The 24,027-nt window shown below is 35.7% G+C and overlaps 3 protein-coding genes across 3 annotated transcripts; 2 read left to right on the forward strand and 1 right to left on the reverse strand.

The window, feature by feature from the left end:
* Positions 1-701: 701 nt before the first annotated feature.
* Positions 702-4,639, forward strand: LOC115953865 (F-box protein At5g06550). The gene is made up of 2 exons (XM_031071687.1): positions 702-2,055; positions 4,218-4,639. The coding sequence occupies exons 1-2, from the start codon at positions 776-778 to the stop codon at positions 4,453-4,455; spliced, it is 1,518 nt and encodes a 505-aa protein (XP_030927547.1). The 5' UTR covers positions 702-775; the 3' UTR covers positions 4,456-4,639.
* Positions 4,640-7,805: 3,166 nt separating this feature from the next.
* LOC115952228 (pentatricopeptide repeat-containing protein At5g06540) lies at positions 7,806-10,306 on the forward strand. The gene has a single exon (XM_031069318.1). The coding sequence runs from the start codon at positions 7,981-7,983 to the stop codon at positions 9,850-9,852; it is 1,872 nt and encodes a 623-aa protein (XP_030925178.1). The 5' UTR covers positions 7,806-7,980; the 3' UTR covers positions 9,853-10,306.
* Positions 10,307-11,764: 1,458 nt separating this feature from the next.
* Positions 11,765-22,962, reverse strand: LOC115953259 (protein downstream neighbor of son homolog). Its single transcript, XM_031070852.1, has 14 exons — positions 22,439-22,962; positions 20,026-20,099; positions 19,788-19,926; positions 19,408-19,496; positions 18,532-18,682; positions 18,249-18,451; positions 17,762-17,967; positions 17,575-17,673; positions 16,996-17,117; positions 14,850-14,951; positions 14,302-14,411; positions 14,051-14,138; positions 13,391-13,587; positions 11,765-12,163 (listed from the first exon to the last, which is right to left on the reverse strand). The coding sequence occupies exons 1-14, from the start codon at positions 22,541-22,543 to the stop codon at positions 11,947-11,949; spliced, it is 1,902 nt and encodes a 633-aa protein (XP_030926712.1). The 5' UTR covers positions 22,544-22,962; the 3' UTR covers positions 11,765-11,946.
* Positions 22,963-24,027: the final 1,065 nt, after the last annotated feature.

Raw genomic sequence — 24,027 nt, forward strand, 5'->3', positions numbered from 1 at the left:
GTAATATTTTGGGATTGATCCACGTCTCAGTCATTCCAGACTTTTGCTTTTTTTTTTTTTTTAATAATAATTCCAGACTTTTGTTGTTGTCCTCGAGATAGAGATGGAGATAAATCTCCTACTCTCTGTTGTCCTGTTCCTCTATCTAGCTTTTCTTTTTCTTTTTGTGTCCTTTAATGAAAAGTTTACTTAGGAAAGAATTAAAAAATAATAGATATGGATATCAAAAAAAAATTATAATAAAATAAGAGTATATAATTTGACCAATAGAGACTTGACGTGAACTTGGTCATCTTGGCAAGGTGGCCACCTGGTTCAATGCCCGTTTGGTAAAGCATTAAAACTACATTTTTTTTTTTTTTTTTAATCTCTCTTCTTCTTCTTCTTCTTCTTCTTTGTATAAATTTTACAAGAAATTCCAATTTTCAAAACACTGAAAAATAGGGGTAACAAATCAAACAGGCAAAATATATATATAACCCACCAATCCTCGTTTGTGTTACAAAACGACAAGTCGTTCGGCTCCACTGGTTTTTAGTATTACATCTCTCTCGGGCTTTTTGACTGGTCTTGTGGCTAGCACATACGAAAGCCCAGCCTGGCCCAGCCCAAAAAACGCTACGAAACGTGTTTCACTTTTGCGTCGAAACTCGAAACCGTTTCTCAGAACACCGAGAGAAACGCCTGTTTCTGTTTTTACCCACCAAATGCTAAACGCCTAAACCCTTCGCATTTGGACACCAGAACCCACAGCGCCACACAAAAACCTCGGACAATGCTAAGGTGCAAGAGCTTATTATCTCAAACCATAAACAAGAAGAGAAAAAAGAACAAAAGCAAAAACAAGAACAAGAACTCAAACACACGTGTTTCCAAAAAACAAAACTATGAAGAAGAAGAAGATTGTGAAGAAGGTTTCAACCTCAAGACCTCAGCTGCTCCTTCACACACTCATGGGGTTCAACCACTGGGCAATCTGTATATCAACCCGGGTTCTATCAACTCCAGAAACACTGGCTTAGGTAACCTCCAAACCCTCACTGATGAGCTTGTTCTTGACATTTTAGGACTCTTGGGTGGGACCCACTTGGGGGTCTTGGCCACTGTTAGCAAATCTTTCTATGTTTTCACTAACCATGAACCTCTTTGGAGGAACCTTGTATTGGAAAATCTGAATGCTGGGTTTTTATATAATGGGTCTTGGAAATCTACTTTTGTTGCGGCTTGTTACCCTTCATTTGATGTTTCAAGTGTTGGTGTTTCGGGTTTGAGAGTGAGTGATTTTTATTCTGATTATTTGTTTCAGAGTTGGCTCTGTGCTAATCTGGAAATGAAACCTGAATGGCTTCAAAGGGATAATATTATACGAAGGAAGGGAATTTCGGTGGAGGATTTCGTGTTGAACTTTGAGGAACCGAATAAACCAGTGTTGTTGGAAGGGTGTTTGGATAATTGGGTTGCATTGCAAAATTGGGATAGAGATTATTTGCTTCGATTGTGTGGTGATGTTCAGTTTGCAGTTGGGCCGGTGGATATGAAGCTTCAGGAGTACTTTAGGTACTCAGATCAGGTGAGGGAGGAAAGGCCATTGTATTTGTTTGACCCAAAATTTGCAGAAAAGGTTCCAAAATTGGGTTCAGAATATGAAGTTCCAGCGTACTTTAGGGAGGACTTGTTTGGTGTTTTGGGCAATGAGAGGCCAGATTATAGGTGGATTATAATGGGACCAGCTGGGTCTGGTTCATCATTCCATATCGATCCTAATTCGACATCTGCTTGGAATGCAGTGATCAGGGGGTCCAAGAAGTGGATCTTGTTTCCTCCTGATGTGGTTCCCCCAGGAGTGCATCCAAGCCCGGATGGTGCAGAGGTGGCATGTCCTGTATCAATTATTGAGTGGTTCATGAACTTCTATGGTGCAACAAAAAATTGGGAAAAGAAACCTATTGAGTGCATCTGCAAGGCTGGGGAGGTGATCTTTGTGCCTAATGGATGGTGGCATTTGGTGATCAACCTTGAGGAATCTATTGCCATTACACAGAATTTTGTTAGCAGGTATGATCCTTACAATTTTTATTTGTTTCATGGCTTAAAACATCCATTACCTGCATGTTGAGACTGGCCTTTGTTAACCGGCAACTGTGGTGAACAATGTTTTTTAGTCATTAAGAACTGACCTTTACTTTTATTAAAATAATAATATTAAAAAAAAAAAAAATTAACAACTGGCCTTTGCTATGTCCTCTTCTTAATTATTTACTTGCCAATGAGTCAATTACCTTTAGGCCAACTCATATGTCCCTCCCAAGTGGAGGGACATGTCCAGGGGTCAAATCCACTCAACCGATTTACCTAGAAAAAAGTCTTAATAATTTACTTGCCAAAGTTGATGGCACAAAACGTTTCTTATGCCTGTTTGTTCAATAAGTACAGCAAACTATAGTCAATTTGCCCCTTAAATAATTGAGCAAATTTCTTAAGCATTTGCTTGTAATTCTGTTGCTGTAAATATGGGTCTATTAAGAGACAAAAAGTAGGAGTGCTTTGCAAGGAAACGAAGGTGATTGCTTGTTCCCATCAAGAGTCTGAAACTTTGCTCATTATAAGTGGTCATGTTTCAAATGAATATTTTGTTTTTGATGATTTAAAGTCAGGGACTTCTTTTGGACGATTGCTTCTGGTATTGGGTCTATGCAAAACTTAGATCATAGTGTAAACAACTCAAAAGGAACTACTTTTAAGATGAATGGTGTTGATAATATTTTTTGTTGAAATTTGAAGTACCTAATGGGGCAACATATTCAGTGGGTGTTTAAGGAAGTAAGTTGATGGAGAAGAAGCTCAAAGACCATTTAGGCTGGGAGCAAGGCCATTATATTTCCTCAAACAAACTTTGGTGAAGTTAATATTTGATTGTAATGTAGTTGTGGTTGGGTTCTGACTTAAATGACACTTTCTACTGCCACAAAAATGGGTGGATGGTGAGGTTTAGGTTTAAAACTCATCGGATGCATGTGTAACTTTCCAATTAAAAAAAATGAAGAAAAATGATTGTATCATTGTAATGTTCTCATGTACCTCAAGGAGCACTTAGCTCACTGTTTTGAGCAATGAGATGTGAGATTATAGCTCCCAAATGTATTCATCTAATGTTATGATACGCATATCAAGCCTAGGTGTCCAGTAAAAGTGGAATAGATGACGAAATCATGGAATATTATGAGATCCTTATGAACAACCTTTTAAATAACAAAGCCTTTTATCTTGAAATTCATTTCTCAAGTTGATGGGATAGGTACTTATCAAAAAAAAAAAAAAAAAAATTGATGTGATAGGCCTATGAGCTTTAGCTCAAATCGCATCTCCTTCTATTGTAAGAGTAAGGTGGGGGATGAGGTCCTGGTTTCAAAACCCACAGGATGCGTGGGTAATTTTAAAAAAATGATGGTACAGTCATGGTCATATGAGTGGACAGTATGCCTTTGTTGCTTAACCACCCCTTGGATAAGGGGCCAAGCAAGGGTGTCAAAAGGTAGGAAGTGGAGTGGAATTTAGCTTGGAGTGCAGACAATAATCAGGGGTCAGTAAATGTTTTTGTTTCCCCTAGTACCTTTTTTTTTTTTTTGGTGGATAAGACAAATTTGCAAAGCCAACAGTCCATTCGCATCATCTTGTGGTCTGAGTTAACCCTTGTATGGTTGCCCAGGTGGCATATTCACATTAGTCATGGATGAAAATATAGCAATGAAGAAATGTAAGCGATCATGAAATGTATGCCTTACTGCTTTAGTTTTACATCAGCTAGGCTTTTGGCTTTTATCAGTGCCTTAGGGATACTGCCCTTTCTCTTTAATTTTGTTTCATCTGTAGATAGAAATTCTTCTCTCCAGTTAGAGCAGTAATTCAACAACCATGCCTTTACTAAAAAAAAGGCTATACTCAATGAACAAAGCTCCCACTTTTACAGGGTTCGGGAGAGATCATAGTAGGCTGCCTTACGCCCTTACACCAATTTAACAACCATGCCTGTACTACTTCACATTAAAACCTGGGCTTTTTCACCACCTGAAAATTTAATTGAAAGGCATTGAAGAACTGGAGTAACTTATACCAGTGATCTAATGACATTACTCTTCTAATTATTTCAAAATAGGCAGTATAATTTTCCTATTAACTATATTAAAATTATTTATGGATCTATGGTTTATATGTGGCAGGAGAAATTTGTTGAATGTTTTGGATTTTCTTAAGCGCCCAAACGCAAATGCACTAGTATCTGGAACAAGAGATCGGGTGAATTTGCATGATAAGTTTAAGAATGCTATAGAAACTTCTTTCCCTGGGACTATAGACCAGTTGGTTCAAAAAGCAGAGGAGAAAAAGGCACAGCAGAAACAGTCCTTCTGGGATTCAGTTACAGATTCCAAGGTGGGTGCTTTCAAGTTTTCTTTCTAGGCAGACACATATGAAGGCCACAAAACCAGACTAATACTCTGGAATGATAGCTGATTTTTTGGAGTGAAACAGTTTTTGTATCTGCTTCAAGCTTTCTGAGAGGTGTACCATTTAAACAATTTTGACATTGATTTTTTGATAGACATCAATTTACATCAGTTTTTTTTTTACAATATTAATGCACTTTGCTTCACAATTTGTTTATGTTTTAATGCAAGTGATAAACACATTAAGAGGTAACTCCACCGTGGAATTCTACAAATCCTATTCATCTGTTGTGAAACGAGTGGATTGGATTATGCTACATCAATATTTTAATAAACATTGATTGGTCCTATTTTGATGACATGAAAAAATTCAATTCACTTATTTTTCAATGAATGGATAAGCATAGCATTTTAAGAATTCCACGACAAAGACATCCTAGAAGTTTTAAAGGATCTTAATCCCTAGGAAAATAAATTCATTTCATACTATTGAGCCTAGAAGTTTTATTAAAGGATTTTAACCCCTAGGACAAAAAAAATTCATTTCTTAAGTCAATAATGAAAGAATTATAAATATCTGTTTTATGAGGAATGAATGATTTATAAATTGCAGTTAAAAGCAGTGTTCCCAGCAGCTAATGCATAATGGAAAACATTGATTGCCCTTATGGTTCAAAGGCCAGGCGACAGCATGTGAGCAATAAAACTGCCCGGCTTGATATAGTTGGGCATCTAAGTCAATAAATTTGAATGAATGGGGTCTTTTAGACTTAATATCAATTAAATTTAGTACTAACAAAATCAAGGTTAATTTGATGAATTATACAAATATTTTGATGAATCAATACTAACCAAATTAAATAAATTTCATATAGTGAATGATATGTTGATTTGATGAGTTAATACTAAGCAAATTAAATAAATTTTATATAGAGAATCAAATATAATGGTTTGAATATAAAATTTAGCAAAAAAGAAGAAGAAATTTTATTATTCTTTTAGAAAAGGAGATTTATTTTATCTTGGATAAAATAATACATCATTATCAATTTTGGTTTTGTTGTTAATATTGACAATTTATCGTATAGAATATTGGTTTACAAATTAAAATCAATGTCTCAAAACTTTTTTTTTTCCTCAAACAATTTATGATTTTCAATTGGTTTGAGTTTCTATTGGTTTAATATATTGGAAACATTTTTGGAGGTAAGAAAAATAGAGTACAACTTTTTTTAATTTTTTTTAAACCACTTTATTATCATATGATTCCATAAAATGCTAAAAGTAGTACATATTTTTCTATATAAATATACAAATTGATGTAGTAATTAATGTGATTGATGAGCTTCAATCACCTTTTTTTCTTTTTCTTTTCCTTTTTGAGAAAGAAAACAACTATCTTTATTTTGAAAAAGAGGTTAGATCAGCCTGAACAAAAGGAAAAACTAATGGTGGAATATCCTACATCCAAACACTCACGATCTGTAAAATTAACCTCTAACTTCGCCAAACAATGAGCTACTTTGTTACCCTCCCTCTTAACATGAGACTGAGGGTAGGATAATTCGGAAAAATTACTTTCAAAAACACACGCATCCTCAACAAGCAAACCATACACTGCGACCTGTTTCTTTACTGTCCAAAGCATCAGTGATTATTTTCGAATTCCCCTCCACCACAATTCTGTCCAAGCCAATTTTTGCAGCTAATTCCAGGGCTAGAATAGCATCCAGAGCTTCAATATCTACTGCTTGGTTTAGCCCTAGCTTCAATCACCTAATAAATGAATTTTTGATTTTTTTTTCTCATAATTGATGACACATCAGTTTGTAAGCTCATCTAGTAAAATTTGTAATATCGCTAACATCACTTTACAATTTATAATTAGGTGTGACCTTTTTATAAAAGGGTTTAACCATTAAAAAATGAACACCTTAGGCCTTAGATAGCATCTTATGCGTCCGTCCTATAAAGCCCTGGCACTCAGAAGTATATGGGGCCATACTCTATAAAACGGATACACAAGATAATTTTTGAGTTCTGGGACTTGAGCCGCCATTAAGACACACTGGCCAATCCATGAACTTCGAATGCTCCGAACTCCAACATAAACTTAACCGAAATCCTGAGATCCAAACCGAACTGTTAACTAGGCGTGGGTACAAGTTATGACACAGTTTTTACCTCTGCTGAGCCATGAACTTACCTGCCTGGTGCTTGTAAGTTTTAACATTGTAAGCTGAGGGCCATTACAACTTTTAAAAGTTACAACATAAGCTATTTGCTCACCCCTAAAAGTTATGAGGTATATAATCTTATTAGAAGAGTTCCATGTAGAATTTAAAATTGTGATAAATTTTTAATTTTTAATTAATTTAAGAATTTTAAGTTAAACATTAGATATTGCATTCTCTTCCCTAAACGATATCAAAAAAAAAGTTTGTGTACGTTTCTATCTTCTTCTTCTTTATTTTTTTGAGAAACAAATGTATGTTTCTATGTCATTTAGCTATATTGGACTTTTTTTCCCTTTTTTAGTGACGTGTATATCCAAAAAAAGAAAGTAACAACATGTGAAAAGAACTTTGATAAATTCTATTTTATTTTTATATAAAAATATATGGGAAAAAGCTTCTGTCCAGTGGCCAGTTCCACTAAACATGTTAGGATATAGACACATGTCCAAAACTAAGCACATATCCACATCTCAACGTGTCTAGTAGAACTGGTCATTGAACATAAGCCCAACCTAATATATATATATATATATATATATAGACACTATAATATTTCATAAGTGCAAAACCGTGTAAATCCCAAAAAATCCACCAATCCATTGGGTTACCATGTATATAAAAATGAAGTAGCAAGAACCACAAGAATAAGTTGTTTGTTCTTAAATGTATATGATGATAATATAAATATAGATATAGATTTTCACTAAAAAATTGTTTCACTCTTGAAAGGCTGGGTAGTGAAATGTTGTTTGACTTTCCACTATTAAATACTCTATGTTTAATAGAAGTTGGTGTACCATTAACGAATGGACAGTAAATTCAAACATAAAGTATTGCATTTTCTTCTAAAAAAAATAATAATAATAAAACATTGCATTTTACACTAAGTAATTTGACTTACAGTGGTAAATACATATATATTTTTTAAAATTATAAAAAATAAAAATAAATAAAAACATAGAAAATCCTGGCACCTATATAATCCTGGCACGGGCGACTTGCGAGTTAGGTTGGATATATATATCCAACCTAACTCGCAAGTCGCACCTATATAATCCTAGCACGTTTCTAAGTCACTTAAAATGACTGTTTTTTTACGGGACCCAGCGCACCCGTTTTGCCACATATATTTGTAACGCAAGGTAGAGCCTAGAAATGGCTTGTCACGCTCTCACTGCTTTCGTATTTTTGTTACGTGGGCATAATTACTAGCTCCAAACGTGTACTTTACAATTTTGCATTTTCAACTCCATTGGCATTTGGGGTGTTTGTAACTGAAACATGTTATAGTGTTTTAGACAATGAATGGTAGCAGTAGCAGCTTAATATTGAAGACACTGAAGCTAAAGAATCCCAAGCTATTGTTACTTGAATCCTGCTCCACCCTTTCCCACCTGAAGATCGTACATGGTCATATGATAAGAACCCATATCATCTTTGATGTCTTTGCAGCCAGCCGTTTGATTGCCTTTTGCATTGACAGCACACTCAAAACAAGTAGTTTGCTAGACTATGCCACAAGGCTTTTTTCCCAAATTGAAAACCCCAATCTCTTTATCTACAATGCATTAATAAGGGGTTATTCAGCTAGTGAAATCCCACACAAGTCCTTTCATTTTTATACCCAATTGCAGCGCCTAGACCTATTGCCTGATAATATAACATTCCCATTTTTGGTCAAATCATGTACTCAATTGGGGTCTGTAGCTATGGGCACTCAAGCCCATGGTCACATCATCAAGCATGGTTTTCAATTAGATGTTTATATACAAAATTCCCTTGTTCATATGTATGCTACATTTGGGGATATTAAGGCAGCAAGCCACATTTTTCGCAGAATAAATCGTTTAGATGTTGTCTCTTGGACTTCCATGATTGCAGGTTATAACAAATGCGGGGACGTCCATTCTGCACGTCAATTGTTTGATAGAATGCCCGAGAAAAACTTGGTTACATGGAGCATAATGATAAGTGGGTATGCTCGGAATAATCATTTTGAGAAGGCTGTTGAATTGTTTCAAGTTTTGCAGTCAGAAGGGGTACGGGCAAATGAGACAGTCATGGTCAGTGTGATATCTTCATGTGCTCATCTGGGGGCTCTTGAACTTGGGGAAAGAGTTCATGATTATGTTGTGAGAAATAACATTACTATGAATTTAATCCTTGGAACTGCTCTTGTGGACTTGTATGCAAGATGTGGGAGTATTGAGAAAGCTATTCAGGTTTTTGAGGAACTACCAGAAAGGGACGCGTTGAGTTGGACAGCCCTCATTGCTGGATTAGCTATGCATGGTTTTGCCAAGAGGGCACTTGAATACTTCTCAGAAATGGTGAAGACAGGGCTAACCCCTAGAGACATAACATTCACTGCAGTGTTGTCAGCTTGCAGCCATGGTGGAATGGTAGAAAGAGGTTTCGAAATATTTGAGAACATGAAAAGAGATTACGGGCTTGAGCCTAGATTGGAACACTATGGATGTATGGTTGACCTTCTAGGTCGAGCAGGGAAGCTAGCAGAAGCTGAGAAGTTTGTCCATGAAATGCCAATGAAGCCTAATGCTCCAATATGGGGAGCATTGCTTGGAGCTTGCCGTATTCACAAAAATGCGGAAATTGGGGAATGGGTGGGCAAGATTTTGATCCAGTTGCAGCCAGAACACAGCGGCTATTATGTGCTACTATCAAACATATACGCACGAGCAAACAAGTGGGAAAATGTTGTAACCATGAGAAAAATCATGAAGGAGAAAGGAGTTAAGAAACCCCCGGGCTACAGCCTGATTGAGATGGATGGGAAAATCCATAACTTCACCATGGGAGACAAAACACATCCAGAAATAGAGAAGATTGAAGAAATGTGGGATGAGATTCTGAGGAAGATAAGGTTGGCAGGGTACACTGGGAATACTGCTGATGCATTGTTTGACATAGATGAAGAGGAAAAAGAAAGTGCTCTTAACAGGCATAGTGAAAAGCTTGCCATTGCATTTGGAATCATGAAGACTAAAGCTCAGTCACCAATTCGGATAGTCAAAAACTTAAGGGTATGTGAGGACTGCCACACAGCTACAAAGCTGATCTCAAAGGTATTTGAGAGAGAGTTAATTGTGAGAGACCGAAACAGGTTCCATCATTTTAAAGGAGGTGCCTGTTCTTGTACCGATTTCTGGTAGAAGCCTGCAGTTGACAATCCCTTGTTTTAAAACAAACCTACAAGCTGTACTGCTGTTCTTAGCAAATAGGAGAGAATTCGAGCTTAATTATTGAAACTAACAAATTTGACCTGAATCACCCAATCTTCAAAGAAAACCTTGTAAGTGATCATAAAGCTAAGCCCAAGTTTGTTGAAGCACACGATACAACTCAATCTCCAGCAGAGCACTGCAACTGAACTAGTTTTGTAATCAGTTAGCAGCAGTGAAGTTAGTTTATTAGTTGTTAGCCATTTGTAACCAAGTCAACTGTTTTACAGTTAGATTCGGAGAAGCTGGTGCTCATTATACATTCAATCACACGGTGGATTCACTTGGATTGTATAGGATCTGTACTAGTATAAATAAAGATGTAAGGTATCAGAAGTGAGTGTTATGAAATACAACTTTCATTTCCTCTCTTCATTTTGTTTTCTGTCTCAAATTTCTTTCTTTTTTGGTTTTCATAGCTTGCGTACCCTTTCTTTCATTTTGATAAAAACTCACAAATCCTTTCTAATACAACCATTTTCATCAGCATCAAGAACCCCAAGGGCAGTGACCATTCAATCGATAGAAATGAGATCATAATGAATACTACATTGCATTGGATGTTCCCATCAAGCTGTGATGTGTGCCAACTGCCAAGTACTATCTATTCACATGCATAGTTACAACTTACAAGAATAAAGAATGAAGTAAATAAGAAAGGTTTCATTAATTTTCACAAAAAGAAAGCGGTTAGCCACCTTAACATTTTTGTTGCATTGGAAATTCATTTGGTGAACTACACAATGGGAGATAACTCTGTATCCCTTACATTCTTTAAGGGTATGAATTGATCAATAATCCCTACAGGTTAATCTAAGAGGCTTTTTGACTAAAGATCACATGCCTTGGAAATGGCTGAGCCAAGTTCAAACTACATGTACGGCGTGCCCAAAAATGAGGTGTCCTCAAGCACCTGAAATCCAGGTAAATGGCATAAACTAAACACTGCCCAAAATAGGCATTGCATGGTTTTGACACTGTTATTGGATGTATCCCCCTCCCCCCGGCAGCTCTCTTTGTCAGCACCCACATCCTTACTAAGATTTTCAGATAGTGATGGATGGCCAAGGTCTTTTTTTTCTTGTTTATTTCTAGAGGGGATTGGGTTTGTGGTAGAGATCAAATGCATAACAGAAAAGGAATTTAACTATTGGTTATATTTATTCAGACATGGCCTTCAAACTTCAAAGTTCCACATACCCTACTTAAAATCATTTTTCCCATTAGGATGACAGACCTGAGTCACCAATAAGTGTCAATATTTGTCCCAGCTGCAATGCTTTTTTGTTTAGGACTCAAAAGTACCAACAGCAATGAAAAATCGTACTTGAGTTGCAGGCATATTTACAAGGAACAAGAAAATAAACTTAAGATAATATCATTCTCTTGACTAATCTTAAATAAAGGGGGCAGGGCACCACAACCACCTTGGAACTTAATAAATTAACCTTGCTAGACTGAACTATTGTGAACTGGGATAATTAAAAGATATATTAGTCAATTCGAGATAACTAGCCTCCTGAACTAAGAGTGAGAACAGATTTTTTGGTTAATTTACTGCTTGCCTCTTATTTCTCATACTAGCATTTAAATACATATTGGACTGATTCAAATGGCACAAGATAACTTTATCATCTAATCCTATCCACGAGAGTCCTATCATCAGATGGTCCCCATCCTAATCCACAACTTAAATTCAAGTAACTAATACTTGAGGCGTTATCATTATCTCAGCATCACTATTTGCTACAGCTGCATCTTTTTGGTTCCACGTGTACATGGGACATAACATGAACACAGCCAATTTGTGAGGCAAATTTCACTTAGCCAAAATGGGAAAATATTTTTAAAAGAATGAGATGATAAAAGACTTTTATAGAAGCATTAGCCAAGAAATATTACTCATAAGATTATACAAAATCAAAATGCAAAAAAAAAGGATCAATCTGGGTTTGAGGATCAAATCAATCAGCAACAATTTGTGAAAACATGATTGCTGTATCTTTGGATCATGAAAGCAGAATGTCATATAGGAGAAAGAGAAGCTGTATAAGAACCATTGTCATATTTCAACCCTTTTAAATATCCTGAGCACAAGGAAGGAGTAACAATGGCTTCTGGAATACCAAAAGCAAAGCTACTTTCTTGCAAGCCTTCGCCTGCTGCAGCTTGAGAATCAGATTTCTCACAAGTTGCTCCAAGGGCTACATTCAAGCCAACCGAGGTAGGCTCTGTTATAAAACTGAAAAACCACCCAAAATTAGTAAGTACTAAATAACAGTAATCATCATCCAGTAATTTCAAAACATATGACAATTGCTATTAATGCACATGAACCTCTATTTAATTTGTAAAATAAACCTCAGGAGGTAGCACAGTCTATCAGCATGGTGTGACAGTTGCAAAACAATGAAGACTCAGATTCAGGACAAATTGGGTGCACCTGTGTGTAGTAGTCTAGGAAGACATTTTTGGGGGAAAAATACTCAGGTTCAAAATCAAGTGATACTCATAAATACGTTAATTCATGCAACAACCGGGTGAAGCCTAATGGCTTAGCATGAATTGTGAGGTGGCACTGACACAACGAGGTAAGGAGGGGAGCGGTCAGAGTACTGTGTGTGTGTGTGTGTGTGAGAGAGAGAGAGAGAGAGAGGCAAGAGTTTTGAGAATGGTATAGGATATGTATAAAAATTAAATTAAATTATATATATATATATATATATCTTTTGGGGCAGGCAAAATCCATTCCTACCGGCATTTTGACATCTCTATGAATTCACCTCCCAAAAAAGAAAAGAAAAAAACCCGCTTCTATCATTTTTTGCATCGATACCTTCCCACACTTCCAGCAAATCAACTGAACTATCCATCATCATAACAAAGTAATTGAACCACTTATATACTTGATATGCTCTCAACCTTCCTTGTCCAATTTTGCTAATTTAAGAGTGGCAGCACTTTCTAGCTGTTCCAACTACAATTGAAGACTAGAACTGCTAGTTTTAGCTTAAAATGTGACAGTGGACCTGTGGTAATGTCACTCTCTTTTAATTGGATAAGTAGCCTATTTAGCAGTTACTAGTGTAGCAATATTACAGTAATGATTACATCTTATGCTTGCTCAATTAACATATGAGAAGAATAATTCTAAAATGAGCAATTTACAACAAAAAGAAAGTCACCTTGCTCTTTTTCAGCCATAATTTCTTTTAAAAAGGCAGATAATGACCCAAGCATTTTAGCTTTAAAAACACAAACAAGTTTTGCCCTTGGTACCATTAATTTTATTTGTCCAGAATCCAGATTAGCCTCCAAAGACAGACAATTATCAGATTAGCTGGGCCCTACAGAGCCAATCCCCCAAATCCAAAGCAATTTTATAAGAAATGATAGCTCAAGAACAACTCAAGAATGTCAATCATGTGAGAGCTAGTATCACTTTAAAAAAGATAACTTTTTATGATACCTTGCCTCAAAGCTTCTGCCTTCAGAGCCCATAACTGCGCATACACTGCATATAATCCATGGCGGAAGATATGCATCCTTAATTTCAATGGTATAGCAGAGACCAGCAGATGAACCTTGTATGCACTCACCATCTTTAGTGGAACCTTTGGGAGGTGCAGCAATATGGTCTGCCCTTTTCAACTCCATGCATCTAACCTGGAAAAAAAAGAAAGATAGATTTAATGTGTTTCACAGCAATGAGCAATAGCAACAAATACTTATTGACTCAAAATAACAAGTGCTGATACATTCCAGAAAATTACAAGTAATGGATAATACAAGTCAAACAAAAAACCTTCTCCCCTAAAGTACCATAGAAGGTAAAACCACTTAGCAACAAGTTATTAGTAATAAATAATAAGGCAGCAATGCAGAAGTTTGACAACAAATAATTTTTGCAAGAGCAATGATCTTTTCAAGCATTATGCTCCAACCAAAAAAAGACTCTTAATGAAATAAAACTCTGATTTATGGCAACTACCAGATATGCTGACTCATGAGTCTAGCAAAGAGAATAACCCAAGATTTGGTGGTTTGAGCATGTTTTGAACTCTAATAAGACCTATGATATGTGAAACTCTCTTGTTTGAGGAACCCTAGTATACATATTTACACACACCTCTGGAGCAGAAAGAGCGGCATTCTGAAATGGCACAGGTGAACATAATAAAGGAACATCCATAGCAGTCAAGGAGGTCAAGAAAGATCTGGAGACAACCACAAGAAAAAAAGAGTGAGATCTGCAACAGGATAACCGATAATTGAGAGTAGAAGTGAGAGTTCAATTCATTTACACTGATAATGTAGTATCTGAAAACTCAAGTTACTAACAAAGTTGTCTTTTAGAAACTTAATTAACTTCACACGTACCTATAATTTAACAAAAAATCATACAAACCATGTACATTCTTATTGCCACTGAAAACCAGCAACGACTGTGAGCTATTATCGATGTCAGACAAGGAACTCAGGCGCCGAGTCTGCATTCAGAAAGCCCAATAAGTTAAAATGCACAAAAAGCAACATCAAAAGTAGTTGGGCTTGGGCAAGACCCTAATACACAACTACTCATACAGAATACTTCCCCAATGATAAGACAGACCAAATTCTTCCAAACAAACGACAAGTTCAGAGGGGTTGGCATGCATGATCACCATGCTCCAACCAAATCTTTGCCAAATGGTTGCCCTTTTGGTTTTCTTTACAAGCCCAAAACTGTCATACATCAAATGGTCAATAAAGTCCAACAGTGACCATGGCAAAACTAGGATAGGTTTCTTAGCAGAAAAATGAAGTGACTAGTCTCAACTACCAGTGTCCAACATGTTGCAGGGAAAGTTATCTAATGGTCCACCTCAAGCATGAATGCAGGAAAGCCAAATGAGGAAAGGACAAAATTAAAAGGCATCAATATAAACCTGGCCCAAATTATGCTTCTCGATCTCTGAGAGCTCAACCAGATCTTCAGTAGTTACTTGCTCTACTTTGGAGTGGCAAAGAGGCATAGAGAAACAAACATCCTAAAAAACATTAATTGCAGTCAAAATAAGATGTCAGACATCATTGGACATATAGGACTTTACAGAAGGAATACTATGCATGTGACAACATGTAGAACTCAACAAAAACATTCTTTGATGATAACAGTTCAGTAGTACATAATTTACACTAACTGTAGAGGTCTACAAATTCCTGGAACAAAATGATTATCATGACAGGCACAAGTGTGCAATCATATTCTGTCACGGGAAGCCTATCAAGAGTGAATATCAGATAACAATGCTGAAAAATCCATATTAAATATAATTCTGTCAGTGTGGGTTGTTAACTCATTGTTATTAAAATGAACCAAATATACCTTAATCAATCCAAGAAAAATTTGAAGTAGCAACAAGACATACTGAGATAATTTTTTTTTTTTTTGATAAGTAATAAGGATTTATTGATAACGAAAAGAGAGAGACAACCAAGTACACAGGAAGTATACAGGAGTGTACATATCAAATACAAAAATTACATAAATCAAGAAAATCCAAAAAAGAAGAAAAATGATGGTTTCTCCATACTGAGAACCAGTCCAATAAGGTTCTAAAAAAAAGAAGCTTGAGATCAGGCATAGAATGCTCATTGTCTTCAAAACACCTACTATTTCTTTCCTTCCAAATACACCACATCAAACAATGAGGGACAACCATCCATATATCTCCATTGCGATGGTGACCAAATCGACCTTGCCAGCAAGCAAAAAGCTCAACAACAGACATTGGCATAACCCAACAAACTCCAAATAAACCAAAAACCATATCCCACAACTCCAGAGCAACCGGACATACTGAGATAAATATAAGTGTACTGTCACTGTCAGCATTAGCCTTTCAGTGCAGACATCAGCACCATTTCTACCTCTTGATACTGTAACTTGGATTATGGTCAACCTGTGACTATCATCTTCTCATATTATCTGATATAAAGGCTTGAAGACACTAAATTAGTCTTGATTTTCTGACAAGTTTATAGACTCCAACAGCACAATTAAGTAACATAAAAACAGAATTCAGTTTTGGGTTTTATTGAATTAATCATATTACTAGATAGAAATCAGATCTTTGCTTATATCGTAAAGGATTCAATCCCATTCATAGAGCCAAAAATATGATAAAACAAAACAAAAGGTCCAATCCTCTGGCTGTCCAGAACATATTAATAAATTTTATGGCTTTATAAGAGGAATTAAAGCACTATTAACAACCAAATTGAACAAAACCTCATCAGTAATTTCAATATACACTCCAGTTAACCTGAAAATCACAACCCAACAAGAGCTTTCTTTGAGTAACCACAACATGAGGTAAAGTTGAGTTATAAGATCCTTGTTCAACTATACAGGTTGAACTTGGGCAAGGCTTCTACCCAACTCCCAATTCAGTCCCAAATAGCATCTCAATGCACAATCCAATTCCAGCGGCTATGAAGCTATGATGCTACCTAACTTAGGGAATAACAGCAAACCAGTGCCCAAAGATATATAACACTAGAGCTAGTCATAAGCAAATCACCAGAACCAGAAATCTCCAGTGTTTCTTCATGCGATCAGCCCATCATAAGCCAAATAATAAGGTGGTTATAATACAATGGCACCACCACTATTTTCTTTCTCCAAGCAAGAAAGTTTTTCAATTCAGAGATCTGAGAAAATGTGAAGGCCAACAAATCCTTGATTTATCCACTTTAACCACTACTTAAGTAAATCTTAAATGCAAACAAGGCAACATAACCAAACGAAGCTTGATTTGTTCCAAGTACAATGGGGAAAATAGAGTCAAAGATTATCAAATTAACATTTTGATTATAAAAATTAAAATTATCACTTTCACATAAGAAATGCCTACCATGTTCTATCAAAAGCAAAACTATTTTTTAGCCACAAACTAACAGTATATAAATAAAATAGAACACACTTATAATGATCAAAGTAACAAAATAAAAAAGACTAAATATTTGTATGGTAAAAAACAAGTGCAAGCTCTGGACAAAAAGATTAAAAAGTAAAGGGGTACATCTTACATGCTCTCTTAACATTGACCTCAAACCTCTGGTTGACCGCGAGATATAAGCATTGCACGAGCGCTTGTTCCTCCCCAAGCTATCACCACCGTTGAACATCACCACAAAATGTGAAGTACACACTAGAAAGTTTTCCACACAAAAAATTATATAAATATCAGCATGTCATTGTAGAATTTCAAACTAAAATGAGAGTTCAATGGTTAAAGAAATAGGCAAGAGCATAAGACTCCATAAAGTTGTCTAGGCAAGCCTCATAAATGAATAAAAGCATGTAGATTTTCATCAACATAGTTATGGTTATGTGCAAATCTAAAACAATTCTCCTGAAACAACTACAAGAACAAGAATGTAGTGAATCTTAAGAAAATAACAAGGTCCCCTCATCCCTGATTGTCGCAACTCACAAGTATCATTAAGGCATAACATAATAATTTAAATTCTAAAGGTATTGCATGTGCCTTATGATGCTAGCATAAAGCATAATTCATTAATTGTAAGCTATGTTTCGAATGTACTCCATGAATAAATACTAAAAAGGTGTTGATAAACAGTACTAGTGTGAAAAAAGGTGATTACCATAAAATAGATTACAAACATTATTCCGAAGCATGTAGTAGAGACTCCGAAAAGAGTCCTCCCATGCAAGCTGTCGTTTTCTTAAGAAATCCATTTCCACTGCATAAATGAGAAAAGCTGTTATAGAGCATCAGGGCAAGGGGGGAAGACTTTTATCACTATAAGCAAGCAAATTTATTCACCATACCTCCCTCTGCTGCTGATGAAATCAACACTGATATGAGAGAAGATGGTAAGGTAGATTGAGGGTAAACCCATGAATGCATAACTTTAGAACTTAAAACATGTGAAGTTGATGTGAGAACGGAGCTATGACTGTTGTTTTGATCCTCAGACTGACCAAATTGGAATGTGAACTGGGGCATGGTACCAGATATGATTGACCTATGAATCCTTATTATTGGGAAACAAGATAGAGTTAGTCAACCAACTAGAATAACCAGCTATATATAACTCATACTATCAAAATGGACAAACAATAAGCGTCCTAAACAACTAATACCCAGAAAAATATGGCATAAGCACCCACATATGTATACATGTCTACTAAGAAATAGCAGTAGATCTCCCAACCAAAGGGATTTCCAAATCCCATGGAATGGTCTCATGTCCAAGCATTGGCAACAAATAAACTCTTAAGAATGTGACAATCTTTGATATACCAGTACACTCACCGATTCACCGGGGAAGAGGACACCATTCGCACACAAGTTTTCAGAGTAAAATCTAGAGGAGCCTTTCGGCCAGGTAAGTGGCACTCTGAGCAAAAATTGCCAGAATAAGTTGATGTAGGATCCCCGGTTCTTTCAGAAGAATCAAAATGTGAACCAGAAATGGCAGGGGGATCAAGGGCAGCCAGACCTTTTAACGCTTTATCCTATGAAAATAAGTGGTAAGTTAATCTTAACAGATTCTTAGCTTAAATAATCTGAAAAGAAAACTGCAGAGATCATATACCATATCAATCGTTGCCAAGCCAGATGATTTATCACTGACTGATGAAATCTCGTTAACACTACGAAATGTACTTTGACTACACTTTCCAATTGATTGAAAGACTTGCGCTGCACCATCTTTGGCATCTTCAGAAGCAACAGAACCTTCTCTACTGCAGGAGATAACAATGTAAAATTCAAAAGAAAATGAGGACTTGTTGATTAACTAAAAAGGAGCAATGAGGACCCTGATCAGATTATTAATCAGGAATACTCTCTGTTTGATATCTTGTACTCTAACATCCACATGGTGAGGGCCATAATTGCATGAGGTGGAGGTTGACTCAATGCAGTGTTTCCCTAGAAAAGTATTTGGTGGGTAAAGGCTCCAAAAAGGGTGGCTTTCTTTGTGCGGATAGCAACTCCTAACTGGTGACAATCTTATTAAAAGAGGGTACATTGGTGTTGTATGTGTAGAAGTAGAGATGAGATAGTAGATCATTTGTTGTGGCATTGTGACACTGCTCATGAACTGTGGACTTTTATATCTGTGTTTGGGTTTCATTGGGTAATTTCCAAGAGTGTTGTTGAACTACTTAATAGTTGAAAAAATTGGTTTGGTAAACATTCTTCCATTGTTTGGAATTTGAGACTGTTATGCCTGTCATGGACCCTATGGAGAGAAAGGAATTGGTGCACATTTTGGGCCTTGGTGAGATACTTTCTACTGTAAAATTCATTGGTTTTCTTTCTTTTAAATTGTAGCTTTCATTCTTTGTCATTCTTTAGGAGTACCTTATGCATATTTCCTCTGTACATGAGGTAGTTTCTCTTCTTCAATAAAATTAATTAAATTGTAAAAAAACTAAAAAGGAGTGGACCATATAGAAAGGCATACCTTAAAAGTTGGTGACGTCTCTTGGCAGCCAAGGATGAAATTAGAGATATATTCTTAAGGCTGCCAGTTTGCTCAATTGAGTTATTTTCCTGAAAAAAATAAAATAATTTTTATGTAGTATTAACCGCATTCACATTCAGAGATTTAAACTACACTGATAAGGTACTCCAGAAAAACTAAAATTAAAGAGAAGTGTTACACCCACAACACTTTCACAACAAATTCTAGGTGATAAGTTGTTATTGGTTCTAATTTGAACCCACCACTGAAATTACTTTTTGGCCCACCGGTAACAACCTACCACTTAAGATTTGTTGTGAAAATGTTGTGCACTTAGCATTTCTCAAAAGTAAATCACATACAAAAGGAAATGTATTCACCTTAGCATTTTCTTTTCCAGAAAGCATTCTAACCCTGGACTTTTTAACAGGAAATACTTCATCCATTCGGGTGTCAATGTATCTTGGATTCTTTGAGATTTCAGGTTTCTTGAGCCCATTATCCACCTCATTAGTGTCACTGACAGAAACAGGCAAATTTTCAATGAATTATAAACACCCCCCCCCCCCAAAAAAAAAACAAAAAAATTAAATAAAAGGGAAGTAAGGAAAAGCATACTTTGCTGTACCAACCAAAGGGCCTGGAGATTCATCTACAAGGTCTATAACATTTGTCTGCTTCAACTGCTCCCCCTGTCATGCATTCACCAATGAATGAACCATAAGTACTTTTGTCTCTATCAAATTTGTTAGTGATTGTTAGCAGGAACAGGAGACTTCTTGGAAGCCAAATTAAAATTAAAAGCAATTGAAATTGTCTCCTAAGAGCACTAAGCTAGAAACATCAATCCCAATTCAAAAGAGAGACAGAGAGAGAGAGAGACAGAGAGAGAGAGAGAGAGAGAGAGATTAGCAAATTTTCTTCAACATAATAACTAAATAGAACAAATTCACTGGCAAATAAACACAAAAGTTCCGCATGAAAATGAAACAGGTATCCTATGCAATGATGAGGGTTACCATAGGTGATGCAGGATCTTTGAAATTCAACACTTTACTAGATTTCTTGATGAGTTCTTGAAGGGTTCTTGAATAAGGATTAATGTTTAAGGGTTTTATTTTTTTTTGATAAGTATGTTTAAGGGTTTTAGGTTAGAAAAGAATGAATCTTGATGGCTGTTTGGGTCTGAAACAGGGGATAGAACAAAGAACAAGTTAAATAAAATGCTAGGCAATCACACCCTCAAAGCTTAAAAATAAGCTGCTGAATTTAATTAGAATCAAAATCACTATGAATATTATTGACTACAATAAAGCCTTTATATGGGCTATTATTGAATCCTTTCCTAGGACTAGGACTCTAAATAGGTTATCCTAGAATGACTAAGAATACTAAATACTAGTAACACACAAAAAATGACTTACTAACCTCTAAACGAAATGGGAAAATGACTCAAAACATAAAATAAGACTCATGGGCCTTTGGTACAACCAAGGACAGCCCATTCCAGAAAATCTTGAAATTGCCAAATTGCCCTTATTTTAGTAAACTTAATTAAAAATGATCCAACAGCTTTCTAAGCTAAAAACCTCAATACTAAGACTTAATAATCACTAAAGTAACCTATTAAAGGTACCAAGGAAGTCCCACATCAAAACTAGACCACAAATCTTGAATCTTTATATATTTAATATTGTTTTTCCTTGAACTCTTCCTGGTCTGCATCAATAAGCTAAGCAATAACAACAAAAACAAAGTGTTAGTCCCAAAAAAATGAGGTTGGTTATAGATCCTCGACAAACTAATTAGGCACAATTACAAATATTCTTCTCTGTCATTCTATCCTATCCAACATCACACTTTTTGTCACCTCCTTAATTAACATGTTATTTTCTATTAATTCTAAAAACTACTGCTTTAGGTCTTCCACTAGCATTTGTTGTTTACTTGACTTAAATCGAATCACTCTTTCTCAATGGTATAGTAATCACTTTCACTTACACAAGACCATACCATCTCAAATGACCCCTCACCTTTTCATTAACAGAAGCTAACTCTATGAATAAAACATGGATTACAAGGCATATACAATAATTAATTTCCTATGAATATAAGACATTGATTACAATTCAAATCATCCCCTGATCAATGTGCTCTGCATGACAGATATTATTTGTAACAACCATAAGATCATGACATAACCAAACAATTATATGTTCATTTCATTTGAACCATTGGGTAAGTGTTAGGGGTATGGTCTTTGTATGATTATGTCAATTCTACTCTTCCAGGAAGATGTCCTACTCATGGTGGACACAAGTTATAGAGGCCTATAGATTTTCCATCTCATGGTCTAGACTAACTCCAATTATGCTCACAAATTTCTTTCAAACTAACAATTTTTTTGTTTAACAAAAAGTGTCAGAATAATGGTTAACGATAAAATTTACTCTTTCCTAACAACTTAAGTTTTTGGAACCCTGTCTCCAAGATATCAAAAGGTGGGTGGTCCTGAGTTTGGACCCTGCCTCCACTCCACCTCCCATTTAAAAGTTAAAAATCCCACACGTTAGGCCCCTCACTTATTAAGGGGGAGCTTAGACCCAAACGTGAGGGAGAGCGTTAGAATAATGGTTAAACAGTTCAATGATTAAATTCATCCTTGAACAATTGATAATTTATTAGAAAATGTAATGCACTGTTCAAAGTCAAATGTCCATGAAATCCCTGTAAACAGTTACACAAAATTTTCCTCCACCAACAACTGACTCAAATCCACCTTACAAATTTCTTTTCCGTTCTTGCATTTTCCCATCACCCAAACAAAACACAAACCAGGACAAAAACTAAAATAGATATGCCAAATTTGTCAAGCGTTATCAGATACATTTGAAATCTAGATTTATTCAACATATATCTAATCAAATCAAGACCGAATCAAGAAAATAAAATAAAGCAGCCAAATCAATGGATTCTCCAAAACCTATATAAGTATGAAAATCATTCATGTTCTATAAGTTGAGCAACATACTCTGAGTTCTGATGGTGTTTTCCTTCTGAGTCCCGTGCTAGCCTTCATAGCTCCTCCTCCGCCGATTTGCAAAGAACTAGGTGCTTGTGCAGCGACCTTTGCCATTCTATCTATACTGTTCAAAACACCACCACCGCCACCACTACTCAACCACTCAACTCACCACCTTCTACGATCAATTCAAATCAATGCAAGCGATTCAAAACCACCAGATTATCTTTGCCTGTGCGTCGAGAAAGAGCGATGAAAATCTAGGGTTTCGAATCGATTTGTTTGCCCCAAATGTTAGAAATTTGGGCTTAGGGCAAACCCGCACAGAGAGAGAGAGAGAGAGTTGGGTTGTGTTGAGTGGAGTGGAGTGGGGGTGGGAAAAAATGCGGTAAAGTTGAGGAATTTGGGAATTGTTTGAACGAAATTTGATTTCCCTCCCCTCTGTGATTTGACGCCGTTTGTGCTTAGCGTTAGATACCGTTTGTGTGTCAAGAGAGCTTCAGCTTGGTGAAATAGAAAAGAGGGAAGTCCTCTTACTGGTTGGTTTGCTCTCGCGCAACATTGGAAATTTGAAAATTTCGGAAACTTCTCGAGGGCCTCTTTGAAAAATAATGCTTTTTTTTTTAAAGAATAATTTGTAATTTTTTCTATAATTTTTTTTTCAATTTTTTTTAATTTGATAATTATAATAGATGAGAAAGGATTTGAACTCTACGGTATGATTGGATGGAGGGAAAGCGAGAGAGCTAGATATCAATTGAATTGCAATATTACATACATACATATATTTTCTTACAATTTGTTCCAGCAATAAGTTAAAGTTGATCATGCCCAATCAGGCTATTACAATTTGTTCCAACAATAAGTTAAAGTTGATCATGCCCAGAATTAATGTAGTTATGTTTTTTTTTCCTTATAAATTTTATTAACACCTTTGAAGGCACAATTTAATATGCATTTAATGGTCAGTTTGATTTTTTTTTTTTTTCTAAATAATATAATCAAAGTGTATTTTTTATTTTCAAGTAAAAGGTAAAAGGTTAGAATTTCATTAATTTAAAGAATCAAATTAGGGGTGTGCATGAATCGAATTTGGTTTTTTTCAACCCAACCCACCATAATGGGTTAAAAAAATTTTAACTCAACCCAACCTATCATAGGAGCCCAACCCAACCCAACCAAACTCATATTGATCGGGTCGAATCCTTGGGTTGGATAATTTTTTTAATTACTATTATTATTATTAAATTGAGTATTAGAACAACACCACCATAAATAAGAGCAAATTTATAACCAAATAATCATGAGCATAACACCAAACTAACATAAGCTATATAACCTTCTCCAAAAATAAAAACATAAACTATATAAGGAGAATTTAGGGTTTGGGTTTTATTTAGGAAGATGAGCAAAAAAGTAAATAACAAAATTGTATAATATATTTTTCTTAAATTTAAATATATATTAAATTTAGGCAAATCAGGTTGGTTTAGGCGGATTTGTGAATTTTATAAGCCCAACCCAACCCAACCCACGGTAAAAAAAAAAAAAATTTATAACCCAACCCAACTCAACCTACCAACCCTTAAAAACCAACC

The sequence above is a fragment of the Quercus lobata genome, chromosome 7, assembly GCF_001633185.2.
Source record: "Quercus lobata isolate SW786 chromosome 7, ValleyOak3.0 Primary Assembly, whole genome shotgun sequence".
NCBI lineage: Eukaryota > Viridiplantae > Streptophyta > Magnoliopsida > Fagales > Fagaceae > Quercus > Quercus lobata.